The sequence below is a fragment of the Colletotrichum costaricense genome (genome assembly GCF_030867565.1).
Source record: "Colletotrichum costaricense strain IMI 309622 chromosome Unknown Scaffold_13.1, whole genome shotgun sequence".
Lineage (NCBI taxonomy): Eukaryota > Fungi > Ascomycota > Sordariomycetes > Glomerellales > Glomerellaceae > Colletotrichum > Colletotrichum costaricense.
The window spans coordinates 1,373,455-1,391,369 of record NW_026848242.1 but is presented as its reverse complement, the minus strand read 5'-3'; the positions used below and the strand labels follow the sequence as shown (position 1 = coordinate 1,391,369).

The 17,915-nt window shown below is 53.9% G+C and overlaps 6 protein-coding genes across 6 annotated transcripts; 3 read left to right on the top strand and 3 right to left on the bottom strand.

The window, feature by feature from the left end:
* Positions 1-1,339: 1,339 nt before the first annotated feature.
* On the bottom strand, positions 1,340-1,831 carry CCOS01_11868 (uncharacterized protein; the record flags this gene model as incomplete). Its single annotated transcript, XM_060460019.1, has 1 exon — positions 1,340-1,831. The coding sequence occupies one exon, from the start codon at positions 1,829-1,831 to the stop codon at positions 1,340-1,342; it is 492 nt and encodes a 163-aa protein (XP_060309850.1).
* Positions 1,832-2,148: 317 nt separating this feature from the next.
* CCOS01_11867 (cytochrome b5-like Heme/Steroid binding domain-containing protein) lies at positions 2,149-3,770 on the top strand (the record flags this gene model as incomplete). Its single annotated transcript, XM_060460018.1, has 2 exons — positions 2,149-2,396; positions 2,456-3,770. Coding segments are annotated over 2 exons (1,563 nt in total), but the record flags the coding sequence as incomplete, so codon positions are not given.
* Positions 3,771-5,779: 2,009 nt separating this feature from the next.
* CCOS01_11866 (SNF2 family domain-containing protein) lies at positions 5,780-9,296 on the bottom strand (the record flags this gene model as incomplete). Its single annotated transcript, XM_060460017.1, has 2 exons — positions 5,780-9,117; positions 9,272-9,296. 2 exons carry the CDS (start codon positions 9,294-9,296, stop codon positions 5,780-5,782), a joined length of 3,363 nt encoding a protein of 1,120 aa, XP_060309848.1.
* A 1,394-nt stretch (positions 9,297-10,690) lies between these two features.
* On the top strand, positions 10,691-10,990 carry CCOS01_11865 (uncharacterized protein; the record flags this gene model as incomplete). Its single annotated transcript, XM_060460016.1, has 1 exon — positions 10,691-10,990. A coding segment is annotated over one exon (300 nt), but the record flags the coding sequence as incomplete, so codon positions are not given.
* A 234-nt stretch (positions 10,991-11,224) lies between these two features.
* CCOS01_11864 (uncharacterized protein) lies at positions 11,225-11,743 on the bottom strand (the record flags this gene model as incomplete). The annotated part of the gene is made up of 1 exon (XM_060460015.1): positions 11,225-11,743. One exon carries the CDS (start codon positions 11,741-11,743, stop codon positions 11,225-11,227), a length of 519 nt encoding a protein of 172 aa, XP_060309846.1.
* A 2,097-nt stretch (positions 11,744-13,840) lies between these two features.
* On the top strand, positions 13,841-16,379 carry CCOS01_11863 (phosphatidylinositol 3; the record flags this gene model as incomplete). Its single annotated transcript, XM_060460014.1, has 3 exons — positions 13,841-14,508; positions 14,560-15,342; positions 15,440-16,379. The coding sequence occupies 3 exons, from the start codon at positions 13,841-13,843 to the stop codon at positions 16,377-16,379; spliced, it is 2,391 nt and encodes a 796-aa protein (XP_060309845.1).
* Positions 16,380-17,915: the final 1,536 nt, after the last annotated feature.

Genomic DNA, 17,915 nt, shown 5'->3' with positions numbered 1-17,915 from the left:
TGGCCGTTGCCTGTAGTCGCCTGAAGGGCGGTAAAGAGCTATTGATGAGATGTCCCAAGCGGCAGTGTGATGGGCGGCTGCAGGTACAAAGTTACAGCCGCAAGTACGGTGAGACAGAAACTACGGAGAAAAAGGGAACGTGAAAGTCCAAGGACCCAAAGGCTCACGGCGCTCGATGATGGTCGAAACATCTTTCGATTGCGTCGTAACTCGCCTGGGAGCCGAGCGCCGACAGTGATGTACGAGACTTTGCCACCGTCATTAGATCTGGGGACAGCGTCGGAATAAGAAGCGATCCTCAGTCTGGGAATGATGATCGAGACGACATGGTTGATGCAAAGTGTGTGAACATGTCTGGTGCGATTTCTTCGAGAATGGCAGGTCTTGATTTCAGCCCTGGAGACACATTGGAGTCGTGGGATCTGGAGGTAGAGTGTGGAGCTGACTGCCTAATAGGGAATGGTTGATTCCAGCCGCCCATCCGCCCCGCCCCAGCGGCAGCCACATGGCAGGGGCAAGCCCTGCTTCCGCCAATGAACGGGCCGTCATATTGAAAAGCGTTGGGGAACTTGTTGGGAGCCGGGACATTTTTTTCGGACCACATCTCGTGCGTGCTTACCAGCCTAGTCGCCCATTGCAGATTGACAACCTCAAGGCACTTTGCGGCATAGCGAACAAACCCCAGAGCTTGCGGGACAGACAGGGTGTCGTAAAAAGCCAACGGAAAGTGTGACCTGATCTGGAGCCTTTCATCGTCCTATCCTCGGCTGTGCGGAGTGTTCCTATGCGTTGGCAGGTTCCGAATTTGCTTCTGATTATCGACTGTCAGGCTGTTCATGGCATGTTTCTTCCTGTTCGCGTCGATATTGATGACATTGGATCGGTTTTTGTTGGTCCAAGGTCCAATTTGAAGGGCTCGTCTGCGGGATCTGAACAGGAGTTGGATCTCTCCAGGCCTCAATCCCAACGAAGAAAGATACGTCTTTGATGGATGACGATGCTCTGCAAGTGGGCGTGAGGTTAGGATGTAAGCTGTTGGATATCCAAAAGTCAGGCCAGAGGCGGACAGACGGAGGAATTGCGAGAATTCGAGTATCCAAGTCTCGAGGTCTATGAATCACAAGGTAGTCATAACGCACACCGATCGTTTGTCGCTTACAACTTGCAGACTCGCAGAGTAAGTGTGACTGGGTGGTTCGTATGCCGATTTGGTAATCATTGTGTGTAGCTACTACCCAAAGCCAGGGAAAATACCTGCTTATGCATGGCTATTTACTGTGATAGATGTAAGGCAAGGAGAAGGTCACTTCCTGTTCTGGTCAGTTTGCACAACACACACTCATTGGTACATCTGCAAGGGGGACATGGTCTTTGCCCATCCCCAGCTTGGAAGCGAAGTACCTTTCACCTTCTGACTTGTGGCAGGAAGGAGGCACTGGGGAAAAGTACATTTTTCTTGTTCCTGCCCTGCCAACCTGCTTTCTTTGCCTCGTCGTGAAGCGTAGTCTGGTGCCTTCTCTGCAAGGTGTCGGAAGAGAATGGAAGGTACGAAGCACTGATTAGAGCCTTCAGTGTTCCTGCCACTCGGATACACGCGTCGTCCGGTACATCTTGGGAAGGAGACGGGACAACGAATCCTGTTAGCGGGTCTCGCGAGGAAGCTTCTTCTTCCCCCTTCCCATCTGCCCATTTTCCCGCCTGCGAATCCCGGGCCCAGATCGAGAGGGTCCCGCCCTTTCCTCCCATCCAGCCAGCGGTCCGGCGTGCCAGCAAAGACGAAAAAATAGTCAAGTCTAACCCCACGGCCCACGAAACCCATCTGTCTTTGCATTTTTTCGGCTGATTGTGACTTGACCTGGGTCTAAACTAACTGATCTGATTCACTGACCCCCCCCCCCCCTCCCCACCACCATCCCACCCTTTCCACTCTCTCGTTTGCTGGGATTTCGAACCTGGTGGGTGGCGGACACCTCGCCCAAAGGTACCCCGGCCTCCGTACCTGCTCCCTCCTTACTGGGGCCTTTTCAACCTATCCTTTTCTCTTTATATAATTCACAACTCTTCACCCACCCCTTCCACTTTACTATTTCTCTTCCAGACCTCTTCTTCCCTCGAGAGTCCACTGCCCACTTGGACTTCTAATCAGCAAGTCTGATTGCAAACGTTGCTTCTTCACCAAGCACGTTGGAGTTGTCTCCTAACAGACACCTCGGATTATTCGTTTTCCGACCACAACCTCCGATTCACATTTGCAGCCTACTGGCTTCGGTCTTCAAGATGTCGGCGACGACTTCATCTTCCGACGCAAAGGTCACCAAGGCCGAGAACTTCCCCGATGGAACTTCCGACTACGTTCCTACCCGTGCCAGGGCCTACGATATCAAGAAGCCTCACATGTACGTTGGCAGCTTCCCCAACAAAACAAAGATGACATGGCAAGTAACATTCAGAATAGTTCAACCCAGCCAATCACCGCGAGCAACTGGTACAAGCATGTCAACTGGCTCAACACAACCTTCATCCTGATTGTCCCCTTGATTGGATTCATCTGCTCCTACTGGATTCCTCTTACATGGAAGACCGCCGTCTTCGCCGTTGTCTACTACTTCAACACCGGTCTCGGTATCACCGCTGGCTACCACCGTCTGTGGGCTCACCGTTCCTACAAGGCCAGTCTTCCTCTCAGAATCTACCTCGCCGCTGTCGGCGCCGGTGCCGTTGAGGGTTCCATCCGATGGTGGTCTCACGGACACCGTGCTCACCACCGATACACCGATACCGACAAGGACCCGTACTCCGTTCGCAAGGGCCTTCTGTACAGCCACATCGGCTGGATGGTCATGAAGCAGGACCCCAAGCGTATGGGCCGTACCGACATCTCCGATCTCAACGAGGACCCCGTCGTCATGTGGCAGCACGTTCACTTCATCAAGTGCGTCCTCGCCATGGGTGTCGTCTTCCCCACACTCTTCTGCGGCCTTGGGTGGGGCGACTGGCTCGGCGGCTACGTCTACGGTGGAATTCTTCGCATCTTCGTTGTTCAGCAGGCTACCTTCTGCGTCAACTCCCTGGCTCACTGGCTCGGTGACCAGCCCTTCGATGATCGCAACTCACCTCGTGATCACGTCATCACTGCCCTCGTCACCCTTGGTGAGGGATACCACAACTTCCACCACGAGTTCCCGTCCGACTACCGCAACGCCATCCAGTGGTGGCAGTACGACCCCACTAAGTGGTGCATTTGGACCTGGAAGCAGCTCGGCCTCGCTACCGACCTCAAGCAATTCCGTCAGAATGAGATCGAGAAGGGCCGTGTCCAGCAGCTGCAGAAGAAGCTTGACCAGAAGCGCGCGAAGCTCGATTGGGGTGTCCCCTTGGAGCAGCTGCCTGTCATCGACTGGGACGACTTCAAGGCACAGGCTAAGAACGGTAGAGGTCTCGTTGCCATTGCCGGTGTCATTCACGACGTGACCGACTTCATCCAGGAGCACCCCGGTGGCAAGGCTCTCATTTCTTCCGCCCTCGGCAAGGACGCCACTGCCATCTTCAACGGTGGTGTCTACCTCCACTCGAACGCCGCTCACAACCTGCTCTCTACCATGCGTGTTGGTGTTCTCCGTGGCGGTTGCGAGGTTGAGATCTGGAAGCGTGCCCAGTACGAGAATAAGGACATGACCACCGTCACTGACTCAAGTGGCGAGCGCATCGTTCGTGCGGGAGATCAGCTCACTCGTGTTGCTGTCCCCGTTGCCAGCGCCGACGCTGCATGAACGATATGATGGATAGGGCAGTTTAATGACTTTGGGAGGCTTGTTCAAAACAAACAAATCAAGGCGGGTGATGTGGGAGCGCTTGACTTTCACTTCAACAGATTGGTGGACACGAGCTGGCCAAAGGGTTGGCTCTGCTGAAACCATCGTCATCACGGCATGTCCAAGCCGTTTTAGGGTGACACGCCTTTGACACTTCACCTTCGGCTGAAGGTGAGAGCAATTGCCAACCTCACACTTATGGGACATTTTTAGGCGTTTGCGGGGTTGGGCATTGCAACAGGGCGTTCACTACAACAGTAATGAGAAACTGTTTAGACTAGAAAAAGCAAAGCCCATCAAAAGGGCGAGAATGACAATAACAACCTTCACTTCAAATAACCTTGTACTTGCCAACATCTATGATCAATTTGACATTTTGATTTGGGCTCGAGCAATACCTCTACCAAGCTGACTGCTGTCGACTCGGATCAACCAGCCGAGGACAAGAGAGTTGCCCATGACGCGGCCATGGTTGCTCAAGGCTTAACTCATCCTAATCACATCTCGACTCACCGTGCCACGTTGGAAGAAGCTCATCAGTATTCTCCCATATACACTGGTTGATACCATCAGGTAAGCCAGGTACATGCATCGCTTTCATACACGATACAGCCCAGAAGCCGCAATCACATGCTTTTTCTCCCTCCCCCCCTTGTTCGTTCTCTAATTTGTACGCTTCCAAACATCTACCGAGCCCGTCTTGCCCTTCTGGAGATCCCCCCCCACACGGCCGGTAAGGTGAGGTAAGGTAAGGTGGGCTGGCGCTTAAAGATGAGCAAAAAGTCAACAAACAGCCCACCTAACAGATCTTCCCAGGTTGGGGCGGAGACCCGGACGAACGGCCGTCGGCCGCAGGCGGGCTCAATGCTTTCCTTTCCCCCCCCCTTATTATCATTTCCCATCATTCGTGTCTCACACGGGCTTCGAGCCCAGGCGTATGTACTAGCCGCCCCCCCCCCCCGCGGAGCGGCAAAAAAGTGACACAAGCCAGTACCGCATACAACCTTACCTACCTACTCGCACCCTCAACAAAAAAAAAATTCCTTGAGCTCGGGGAGATACCACGAAAAAAATGTCACAAACACTCCACGTAATAAAGACTCGATCGCTTCATGCGGACCATTCCGCTACCGAGAATGCCTGATGACCCAAACTCCAAGGATGAGGCGAAACGAATTAGGTGATGTCAAGATTTATTCCAGATACTCGCTATAGCTTGATTGGATGTTTACCTCGGGATGGGGGAGAGGGAGCTATTCAACAATGACATGCTCAGAACAGGGATGCCCCCCCCCCCCCTTTTGATCTTCCTGGATACACCTTAACTCTGTATGACTTGCATGGCTGCTCAACAGCTAGCTATCTTTGAGGGTCAACAGACGACCATGTATGTACACCTAGGGTCCTCGAGCAATCACATGTGAAAGTACCCAAGTCCAGGAGATATCCTGCCCTATCAATGCTACGGGGTTTCTGTTGCAAAGTTGTACCATTCATTTATCCTCGACTATCCGAAGGACGCTGCCTTTCGCAAGAGCAAGACGCCTACGTACGTCTAATGCAATTCTAGTCTGACACACATTGACATAACCATGACCAAATCATGGAAGAACGATTCGAAGCTTGCCTCCCGTACTGACCCAACCCCTTCTCAAATGACTTCGTCTCCGTTGCTCTCATCATCGAATAGAAGACCTTGAAGCAGTGGTATCGATCGCATTGTCACGCCGTTGAACGCGTGAGAGGTGAGATTGCCCTCCCCATCCTGACACCGAAATCACAGCCACCGAATAAGATTTGTCGTGAGCTCATTCGTAGGCGGCCGTTGGAAAGAAAGAAAAACGAAAACCGTTGAAGCCTTGGCTTCGCCCCACCCCATTGCTGGATTCCTGCCTCCCTATACTCCCAAACGCCACGATAATATGCTTGCGCAAGCCGAAAAAGCCACACCGCCGATCTGATCAGGCTCATTTGAAAAGACTTCGCAGATCCAGCAGTCTCTGCCGGGCCGCTTCGCTCTTGTCAAAGACCCTCTCCTTTCTGTCCATGCTGAGACTCGCCAGCTTATTCTTCTTCTCCTGCAGTTCGAGCATCTTTTCCTCGAAACTGTTTCTCATGATGTAGCGAACTGTTCGAACCGGTCGCTTCTGCCCGAGACGGTGAACACGGTCAATGGCCTGAGCCTCCGCAGCAGGGTTGTACTGAGGCTCCATAACATAGACGTTGCTACCCGCTGTCAGGTTCAGACCGAGACCACCGGCAGTGATCGACACCAAGATCACGTGGACTGAGTGGTCCTCCCGGAAGCTGTCCATCGCCTGGGTTCGGGCGATACGCGTCATACTGCCATCCAGCCTGACGTACTTCACACCGACATTGTCAAGAGCCATTTGAATCAAGTCAAGGTGGGAGGTCCACGTGGAGAACACCACCGACTTGTACGGCGGCTCATCGGGGTTCGCATCGGTGTCAGCCTTTGACTTGAGCAGATCCTCGACCAGCGCCCTCGTCTTTGTGTGCGGCCCCGTGTATTTTCCAAAGCTCTTGCGGCCGTTCGTTGCGGTCTTCTCCTTCGCAGGACCTTCGTGCTCCACCTTGACTCGAGATCGACGAATGTCCACGTAGGCAGGCTTGATCACGGTGGAACAGATGGGGCAAGGTCCCATAGCCTGGCCGGGAGGGAGCAGTCGTCTAGTCTGTTCCTTGACACCCTTAATGCAGGAACCGCAGATGATGTGGAAGCAAGGCGTCATGTAACCGAGAATGTCCTCCTGTCCCTCGGACTCGATGCTAGCGTCGTCGTTGGTTCCTATCTTCTTCGAACAGGCGCTGCAAGCATCCGTGTTCGTCTCCTGCATGAGCTCAAACATCTCGTATGCTTTACGATCAGAAAGGCCGGGCTTCTTGTCCTCATCGTCGCTGTCAAGGTCAATAGCCATGTCAGCAGTCATGCCCTGCAAAGCCTCTAGATCTTCCTGATTCAGGAGATCCTTGCCGTGGGCACAAAGGAGTCGAAGCCGGAGAATGGATCGAAGAATGTGGATGTAGGTGTGACCACCCAATGCCTTCTGTACGCCGTTGCCAGAAAGCACCTTGACGCGGTCTTGAGCGTTCTTCTCGAAGAGATTGTAAACCTCGCGCTCCTCTTCTGTGAAGTCGAGCTTGACAATGTGGTCGCTTCGGGGCGGAAGGTTGATCTTGTCCTTCAACCGGCGGAGTGTGACACTGTCAACCAGCACGCGGAGTTTCGGAACAATCTCTGTGTCGCAGGCCTTGAAGGGGTCCACGATGAACCGGTTGAACTTGTTGCGGTCATCGAATGGCTTCAGCCGGACAAACTGAAGGAGAGCGGCCAAGTCCTCGAGTCGATTCTGGACGGGCGTACCAGTCACAGCCCAACGGCGGGCGGCCTGAAGACGAACAATGGCCTTGAACTGCAGAGTCGCGACTTCGCGAATCATGTGCGCCTCGTCCAGCACGATTCGGAACCAACCAATCTCCTCAAGGGGATACTTGCCAGACTTTCGCTTGGAGCGAGCGCCTAGCTCACTAGAGACAGAGCCGTAGGTGGTGATGACCAAGTCAAACTCGGCCAATTTCTCGACATCCTTGATTCTATTCGAACCATGATAGATATAGTAGCTTAACTCTCCCGGCGCAATGTGCTGCTTGATCTGCTCTTCCCAGTTCGTGACCGTACTCAGGGGACACACGAGCAATGTAGCCTTGGCATTCATTGCGATGCCCGTCAGAGGCAGAGAGCTCGAAGCTGTTGCCTTTCCCCCAGCTTTCTGGGGCGGCATCTCGGGCTGGACTGGTGTGCGACCTGCCCATTCCTTGGCCTGGTCCAACGAGCTGCCAATGAGCGAGAGGATGCTGAGGGTCTTTCCCAAGCCCATCATGTCGGCTAGCAATCCGCCATGGGTGTCTGCGGGAAGAGTACGCTCTTGGTGGCCGGTGATGACGTTGTAGTAGAACTTCTGTCCAGTGGGCCCGATTTTGAGCTGCCACATGGATCCCTTCACTCGTTCTTCGGCCGTGGACTCCTTTTCTCTCGCAGTCATGAAGTAGAGGCCTTGCTTCTGATGCTTCAGTAACTCTGTGGTGACGATAGGAGCTGGATCCATTTCAGGAAGCTCATCGGTCTTTCCCATCGAGTCGAAGACGCCCATCACGTCCGATCTGATCTCTTCGACAGTGCGTGGAGTGGGGTTGGTGTAGTAGGTAGACGAGGAATGATTGTTGTACTGAGCGAGAGCTCCGGCCAGGTTTCTGGCACCAGGCGCTGGGTTAGGCTTGTTATCGGTATGAACATTCTCATACCTGACACCTTTGTCAACTCTATTGGGATGTCGTAGAACAATCTTGAATCTATCAAAGTGCTTGCCGACAGCCTTGACAAACCTGTACTGGCCGTACAGTGTCATTTCCACAGGGTAGGATCTCGAGATCGCCTGGCCCGGGTGCTCATCCGCTTGCTTTCTACGCGCAGGAATCTTGCAGTCCGTTCGGAGGCGCACGTTGGAGTCCAACAGAGGAACGAGAGCATTGGCGGTATTGGCATCCACATTTCCGATGATGTCGCGCGTGTAGTCGTAGGCCTGGATCTTCTTGGTCGAATCCCCGATGATTCGCTTCAAAACGATCTTAACTGGTGGCATGAAGTCGGCTCCAAAGATGCTCTGCGTGCCCGGTTTGGCGGAAGGTACCTTGTGGCAGTCGAGGAAGCCGGTGAGCATGCCGTAGCAGACCTCCTCGGTTGCGGGGTCCTCCACCATGACCACATCATCGCCCTCCTCAGTCAAGTCCACAGTCTGGGTAGAAACCTTGGAATTCTCCTTCTTGCCTTCGTCTTGCTTTTCCTTCACATACGCGCCGAGCATTCCGCTACCGGCAGGTCCCATCTTCTTCTTGTTGTCGGCGTCGGACTCGGGGTCGGGGGTATCAACCTTTCGCCGCTTTGGCAGGGGCGCCGCAGCGCGATCTTGGACGTCGTTCATTCTCTCGATCATGTTGGCCATTCCGTACGGAGAAATGCCGCCGTCATGAACGGGAGTTGAAGCGCCCGAGGTGATGCTGGATGTCAGAGACTCGCTTGTCGTGTCGTTGGGACTCGCGAACTGGAAGACAACAGGGTTGTTTGTGGTATTTTGATTTCCCGGAGTAGATCGGTTCGACAAGTGCTGAGGTTTGGGTGAATTGCGCCTCGAGGCAGCGTTTGACACGGCGTAGGATCGAGGGTTCAGTAACGCTTGCGCATTCCACGACTGCGCTTGAGGCTGGGCGTTGATGTAATTTGCTCGGCCTTTTTGTGGGAGAGGTTGTAAGTATTTGGAAATCACAAAATAATGGGCAGAAGGAGGTTGTTGTTGTTGTCGTTGTTGTTGTGGCAGAGGGAAAGAGCAGTCGACCTAGGGCTTGGAGGGGTAGGAGGGCTGTCCATGGCGGGGCTCACTCACCATTTGGCCCGTTTGGCGATGCCATGGCTGCGTCTCTCGATACTGCCCGGCGTCTAGTATGTTCTTGTTGTTGTTGTTGTTGCTGCTGTCGTGAGGAAGGTGCTGTAGCTTGCACACGGCGGGCGGGCTTCAGTAGAGCAGTCTGAGAAGGGTGGTTGCGATCATCACAAACGAGAGCGAGATGTGGAGTCGTTGTTTGATATTGACGTGACAATGAACAGTGGTATTGTAGATAAGTCGACCCCAAATGCAGGAATTATGTGAAAGAAGTGGCAGCAGCAGTAATGCTCCAAAATAACGAGTGTCGCGCAAGGGCATAGATTGAAGGCAGCGACGATGCAGATGGTGAGAGAGAGGCGAGGAGAAGAAGGCGCAAGGCTATATGGCGTTTGAGATGAGTTGGTCCGGGGGATGATGAGAGGGTGATATTAGAGGAGTCACTTCCGTAATAGTAAGTCGTCGAGTGAGTCGAGTCCACTTGAAGTGAGGTAAGGTACTTCGTACTTTGGGCAGGCTCAGCCGGAGACCAGAAACACACAAGAGAGCCCAGGCGGAGAAGGTGGATGGCGCGAGAAGTCGGGGGAAGAAGGAGGCCAAAGGTCGAGTCAAGTCCGACGCCTATTCACAAGTGCCGTTTGTTCCATATCATTGTTCTTGCCTCCTCATCAGATTTCGTGGCGGTTGAAGAAGTTCTTTGCAGGAGGGGCGGCGCAAGGCGAAATGAAGAAAGCAGTTCAAGTGAAAAGAACCAATACAACTTCCCGGGCTATGGATGGAAGTGCAGGCTGAAGGAGGATGAGGTGGAGGGGGGAAAATCGAAAAGGAACCCAAGTCGCGGTAAGGTGGTGGTAGACTGGTAGTAGTGAGTTAGTTGTGGTGGTCGTGGAGGTAGAAAAAAAAGTGAAGGTAGGCGCGGCACATGGAATGTGGTGCAGCAGTTGGCTGCAGCCTTCTTGCAGCTGAGGTCACTCCCTGAGTTCCCTCCGCCTCTTGCAGCGGGGCAGCTGCAGTGGAGACCCGTTGATTCCCGATTTCCGATTAGCTACCTGGAAAGTTCGCATCCTCACGTGGCCACCCTTTACCATCTGAACGCCCCACTCTCTCCCATCTCGGCCCAAGCCTTTTCCACCACCAGGTACCTCACCTACCCTTCTCTTACATACACCACTTACTGTGTAGGTCTTAGGTACACCTCGACAGGGCGTCCGGGTGGTTCCCCAGAGGCAGCCTGTGAAAGGGTGGATGATCACTTGACCAAACAACTTTTTTTTTTTCTTTCTTTCTTGTCATTTGTCTGTACCTTACCTACCTTAGCATCATCATGGATGTTCCTAATCAGGCATATCCTGTTTACCAAACCTACCCGCCCGCCTTCCTATAGTGTCACCCGAATCTACCGGTGGGAATAATACAATTGACACTCTTCTGTCAATCTCTGGATCTTTCGGCAGTGTTGCCTCGAGTGCGCCCCAAAATAACACATCCCGGCCCATCTTTGACCTGAGGTCTCTTACACGTGTACTCCCTACTCACTGGTTCCAAGCATTGCCCACCACCTTAGGTTCAGTACAAGCCAATTTAGACCGCTCTCACCCCACTACCAGCCGGACAATGGCCCATAAGATACTGGACTTCCACACCCATTCTTTCAACCCACCCAACCGGGCTGATTTTCGCCGTGGCCCTGGATGCCTCGATGGTTGTCTTGCGTTGATCTGAGGTGTCCGAGACATTTTCTTCGTGGCAAAGTCTCATCGGCGTGCTCAAAAACTCCGAACGACTAAACGACTAGAGCCAGCATACCAAGGATATGACTTGGTAGCACACCGCATAATCCCATGTGAGCGGTTGCATGATTGGCGTTGTAGATATGTTGTTTCCTTCCTCTCGTCCTTGTTTAGACCATTTCGGGCTTTCCTTTCATGTTCGCGTGCTGCCTAGATCAGCTGACAATCAGGCTTGAACCGATGTATCCACCTTCTTATGTGCCTGCTCTCCAAGTAAAAGCCGAGGCAGCTGATCCTTCGGCTGGAACATGTCCTTGGTATGATGCGTTCGGCTCCGGCTCCGAGTCCTGTGTCGGCGTCGGGGTGGGGCCTGCTTGCGGTCAGGCGACCTAGACCGAGAGGGGCTCTGGCTTCGTCGGCGCTCCAGCAGCACGACGCGGAGGAGACGCTTCCTCATGGGAGACACGTCCGTCGTACTCGTCATGCCGCCGCCGCGGCCGGCTCCGGCTCCGGCTCCGGCTCGCGAAGACGCTCTGGATGATACCGGCGTCGGCGAGGTGGATCGACGACGGGGTCGACCCCGGAGCGTGCTGGACTCGCCCGTTCCGCTGTAGTGCCTGGCTTCTAGGTCACATCTCGTGAGGCTGCGGTGCCTCTTGCGGCCGCGGAAAGCATCTGATTCGGGAGGGAAGGGGCTCGACGTTACCGAACGAAGTTTGGTAATCGTTTCGAAGTGGGAGGCCATATTCATCAATCGGAAATTTGACACAAAGATATGATGATGGATGTTGGCGCAGATGATTTGATGCAAGAAGTCACATGTGGGAATGTAACCTGAGCTGCTGTGTAGGAAGAAATTGGGGAGGCAAAAGGGTGGAGCGGGCTCAAGACTTGATAAAGAATTCCTACTTCCGTGTAAGGTAAGTAACTAGGCCGGTAGAGGAGAGCAAATCACGAGGTGATCAAAAGATGTGCGCCGGGCGTCGTAGCTGATGATTTGACCTGATCGGGATCTCGCAACACACCGGGAGGCTTGACGTATGAAGATTATTCGGGTTAGACGGCGCGCTTCAATCGTTCAAACCCGCAAGCAAACGGTGACGAGGATCTGTCACTCTGCAAGGGGGGACTACCCATGGTTGATCAGTCACCATTAGAAACTTACAAGACGCGGGGGATCAAGAAAGGCTTTGGGATTGGATTGGTCAGGTCGTACAATCCTACCTACGCAATGCAAACGGAACCTTGACCCGGGACGATCAAGTCAGAATCGAAAGGTCGGGTGATGAATCGAACCAATTCATGGAGGGGAGCACTCGACGAGGGGGAGGAGGAGGACAACGACGTGCAGTGTGGGTTGGGTCCATGGCTGTGACCCGAGAGTTTGGGGGATTCTGGGGTGACAGCCGTGGCATCTCATTCGACAGAGGAGCAAGACTACCAGTAGCTTGGCCACTTGACTAGGAAAGGCCGACAGTCCTTGTGGGTGTACAGTCGACGGCTTCTGTCCATCTTCCGCGGCATGTCTGGTTGCATGCAAAGCCGTTAATGCCTAGTAGAACGAAGATGGGTATTTGACACTGTTGATCAAAATGCCATCCACAGCTGGCCCGATCGAGATATGCAGGCTAGCAAAGCTGGGCAACAACGGAGTTTGGGAGTATCTCCTTTGTCAACCACATCGTGCGAGCTGGTTGAAAATCTCTCACCTTCCAGAGAGACCATATCGACGAGCGTTCATTCTTCTTAGGCTTATTGCGACAAGTTCGATGTGAAGACGTCCAAAAGTGGCCTGGCCGCCCTAGGCAAACGCTGGCACCGCCGCTCTCAGACTTGGGTCTACCCATCTCATTGGCTTTGGTAAACGTTTGACAAGTGTCCGGCCTGGCATCAGCTGACCTGGAACGGCACACATTTGCTGACAGCAGTAAAAGAAGAGGTGATCTAGAAGACAAGAGAATTTCCTTTCTCGAAGTCCCTTGCAGCTTTCTAGTTGTTCGATACCTGATCATTTATCTCTGCTAATCAAAAGAGAGGACAGTATCCGTACCTTCCAAGCGAAGTTGGCGAAGTTGCCTTGAAGGTACTCTTTACTTGACGTCCATATTACCTAAGTCTACTTGAATCGGGTAAACACTGCGTCCGTTCCGTGTACCCCAATCACCGGCCCAGGCACTAGCACGGGGAAGCGCGGAGGCAAGGGGCCGACTGCCCAGTGCTAAACCGCTATGAACGTCTAGAACTGGCGGCCTCGGTGCACCTCAGGCGCTCTAGAACTTTAAGCAAGCTTTTGGAGCAGCAAGGTAAGGTACCTGCGAAAAGGTACCAGGGTGACAGCAGCGCCGGTTGCACCCCAATGACAGCATCGCGATCCGCCTAAACCACGGGTTCCTAAAGACACATGCTCGACGACGCGACTCGCCGACAAATTGCTCTGTGCCTACCACCACACCACGAGCACCACTACAGCCCTACCATTCTACTTCCCTCTTTTGCTTTCATCGCCAACCTGCTGCCTGTTGTCTCCTTGAAGCCACATTTGTTTCTACAGTGTTATCCTTTTTTCCCCCTGTTTTCTCCCTGCTGAGGGTTTGACTTCGTGGCTTCCTCCATCCATCCTTAGGCCAAGGATTCCGCATTCCCTTCGCTAGCACGATTATCGCATTCAAACGGAGATACAGCCGATCAACCAGCATACAAGCCATCTCGATCGCGAGTTTTCATCCAAAGTCCTGCAAGCCAATCCACATGGCTCTGACTTCCGGCCCTGCCTTTGCTCGATAATTACCTCGCCCTTTCCTCGCCGAGACGGTCCCTTATCCCTGGCGCCCCCGAAGCCACGATGCCTCGCTCTCGACCCCCCACGACGGGCTACGAGCGCCTGGCTCAAGCCGATGCACTCTCCTCCGACTCCGAAGACGACGACCCTCTCACCCAGTCATATGCCTCCCTCCAGCCGGCCTCGGCCCCTCGCTTCGCACCCATCACGCAGCCGCGGCCCCGTTCGGGCATGACCACCCCCAAACCAGCGATAGCCGGCCCTTCCAGACCTAAGAATCGCCGTCGCGGCGGCAGCAACTCTGGTGTAGACATAAAGGCTATCAATGCTCGATTAGAACGATGGGCCGATGAAATCGCTAGCCGGTTCAAGCGCACAAAGGGGCGCGGCAAGACGGGAGATGATGAGCATTTAGAGATCCATCATTCAGTGTTCCAAGCTCCCGAGGGCGTCCGACCCATTACTCCTGAAGGCCTGGCGGCGCCGCAAGATGTCATGTCCAAGTCGCAGTTCGAACAGATCGTGGGCAGTGTCAGGCAGGCTATTCTTCAGGGCACGCATCCTCGAATGATCGCACAGGGAAGCTCCGGCAGCTACTTTGCCCGGAATATGGAGGGCAAAGTCGTGGGTGTCTTCAAGCCTAAGGACGAGGAGCCGTACGCGGCTGGCAATCCCAAGTGGAACAAATGGATCCATCGCAACTTGTTTCCTTGTTGCTTTGGGCGAGCATGGTATGATACTATACAGCAACTCCGAAAACTCCATGGCTAATCGTATCGCAGTCTGATCCCCAACCTTTCATACGTCAGCGAAGCGGCGGCATACACGTTAGATTGCCAACTGCGCACCCATATGGTGCCTTACACGGATGTCGTCTGGTTATCTTCAAAATCCTTCCACTATCCGTTCTGGGACCGTCGCAGTTTCTACAGAAAGCAAAAGCCATTTCCAGAAAAACCCGGGAGCTTTCAGGTCTTCCTGAAAGGTTTCAAAGACGCCAATGTGTTCCTCAGAGAACACCCATGGCCTGACCAGTACTGGTCCGGCTTCAGAACCAACGATCCACATCGCAAGCGTAGGAGAAGGTGGGCAGACAATTGCCGACCAAGCAGTGCGGCAGCCTTGGATGACATTGAGAGCGACGATGAAGGCAGCCGGGAACGGCTACCCCCAGGTCCCGACAATTTTGTGTGGACCGAAGGCTTGAAGCAGTCATTCCGTGAGGAGCTCGAGAAACTGGTTATTCTGGATTACATGATGCGTAACACTGACCGCGGCCTGGATAACTGGATGATCAAAGTGGACTGGAGCACACAGCAAGTGTCGATCGTGTCAGAGCCGCTTCAAATGAACACAGAAACCGCTTCGTCGGAAGAGAGCGGACCTCGCCCGGTAGATTTGAACCAGCGACCAGCAGCAGAAAGCCGCTCCTCATACCCGTACAGGACGCAGCAGCCGATGAAGGCATCCAGTCCCAATCCAAGCGCACAAGATCCTAAGATAACGATTGGTGCTATCGACAACTCCCTCTCCTGGCCCTGGAAACATCCCGATGCATGGCGAAGGTACGTGTCACTTTGATAGTCCAAAATTTCCCTTCAATTTGTTCCACATGAATAGCGATGCGCGCGAAAAGGAATGCTAACCGCCCATATCATCCAGCTTCCCCTTTGGCTGGCTGTTCCTCCCCGTCGATCTGATTGGACGGCCGTTCTCGCAGAAGACGCGAGATCACTTCCTCCCCCTCCTGACCTCAACGCACTGGTGGAGTCAGACACAATTGGCGTTGCGAAAAGTGTTCCAACTGGATCCCGACTTTCAGGAAAAGATGTTTGCTCGGCAGATCGCAGTCATGAAGGGCCAGGCATGGAACGTGGTAGAGACGCTCAAGACACCGGATCACGGTCCTTTGGAACTCACCCGGCGCGCCAAGGTCTGCGTTTGGGACGATCTTGTCGACGTGCCAGTTGCAGTGCCCATGCGGGTCACGTCCGCCGAGATGATGCGCGAGGCAGAGCTCCGACGCTCCATTGACGAGGGCGACATTGGCCAGGCCAACACGTCTGCTGCACCTACCCACCGCGTGGACGAGGACCTGCTCGGCTTCGCTAGTCCCCCGGCCGACATGCCTCATCCGGGCAGGTTTGAGCTTGCTCTCAGCCCGACGGGCGAAGGAGCCCAATCACCGGACGAGATGTCCATGAGCGGTTCGGGTATACTGGCCTCGTCTGCACCGCTAGGTAACAAGGACGCGGCTTCGCAACGGCCCAGGTTCTCGGGACAACCGCACCGAGAGAGCTACCACGGCACGCGCGCCCTCAACATGTATTCTCCCGCTCGTCAGCAGTCCCAGCAGCAGCAGCAGCAGCAGCAAAGGCGATACTCTTTCGCAACAGCAGCTGGACGGCGCAACAGCGGCAGCATCGCGCAGCACCTGTATGGCTCGCGCCGGAGCATGGAAGAGTATGACGAAGACGACGACGTCGAGGAGGGCGACCTAGGCTATGCGGCCGCCGAGGGCATGGAGGGCAACCAACGCAAGGTTATTGTGGAGAGGCTGGAGCCGGTGAAAGCCAGGAACCCGGTTTTCACCTGCTGGTGATCCACCCATCCACTCGGGGGGGCCTGCATCGAGCAAAACATTACGGGGGGGCGGCACGGAGTTGGAGAGGAGTTGGAGCTGGGTTATCGGTTGGTGGGGTCCCTTTTTTCTCTTGCTCCGCCTGCGGTTGTCCCATGCTAGGGAAGGGGTCCCGGGGTGGAGAGAGAGGAGGAGAAGGAGGAGGAGTCGAGAAAGCGGTGTTTTCCCCCTCTCTCTTCCTCCTTCTTTTTTTGTTTTATTCCCACTTGCTTGCTTTGGGGCGGTTATTACCACCGAGTACGAACTAAGGGGAGCCAGGGGAGGAGTTTGTTGGGTTCAAATTTCGGATCGTGTGTCTAGAATAGTTGACTACCCCCCCCCCCCCTCCTCCTCTTCCTTCCTCCGATCCCGCCCTTCAGCGCGTCAGCACAGAAGAGAAGAGAAGAGAAATCATGATACACATGGCATTTGGTGGCGTTTCTTGTGCATTCGTCCCTTGACTTGGCGTGGCTGGGCACATACGAGAGAGAGAGGGAGAAAGAGAGACCTTTGGTCGCAAAGACAGACAACACGAAACCGGACGGCGGACAACAGCCAGAGACATGATGAGAGAGACATATGATGACAACACGAACACACTACACAGTATCACACAACCACGCGAGGAGAGACGTGGGTCCCAACAGGCCGCAGAGTCAGACCCATGGTCAGAAGAGGAGACAGGACTCTCGAAGGACATCGTGAGATGAACAAGGGTTGAAGGGATAAGCGCAGATGTGAGAAGAAGACGAAGGAAAAGCAAAGAATAGGGGAGGCTAGGAATGGGCCGTGAAGTGAGGGGGGAGAGAGAGAGAAGGGGGGATTCATACCGTAACAGTTGCATCCGTACCTACATGTGCTATTACTGTTGGTCCTGTTTTCCTTTTTGCGGGAGGTTGGAAAGAGGGTTAAGGAAAGAAAAAAATAACAGGGCGCGCATGCAAATGACCTTTTTCGGCAACTAGAAAGAAAAAGTCCCTTTTTTCCTGGGTTGAATCAGGCAAGGATTTCCAACTTGGCCTTGTCACCTTGGACCTACATATCTATACCTTTTCGCGCGCCCATCCGGTTCAGGGGATGGGTGAGGGGGCTTATGCACCAACCGGCGTGTTCTCGTAATTCCAAACATGGTACGGAGTACCAAAGAAAGAAGGGAGAAAGAAGCAAAAATACAGAAAAGACTTACCCATAGAAAGCCCAGGTGTTCACAGCACGGCCAAAGGCCGCGAGACACCTTGTAATGACACATTTTGCAGGACGAGGACGAAAAGAGATAATGCATTGTGCCACCAGAATAGAAAGTGACTGCTCAAGTCACACAACAGGAGGCCTAGTCAGACCGTTGGGACGATGACGGTCCGTTCTCGACGAGTTGCGCCGGTTGTCTTTTGCTGTCAATGCTCTTTGAAGCTTGCCAAAGGTAGGTATTCGAATCCTCTCGAGATTGTCATCCATCGGTCATCAGTTGTGATCCCAAGTCGCGTTTCACGGAGAACGAAGAGGGCGGTAGCGGTGCGG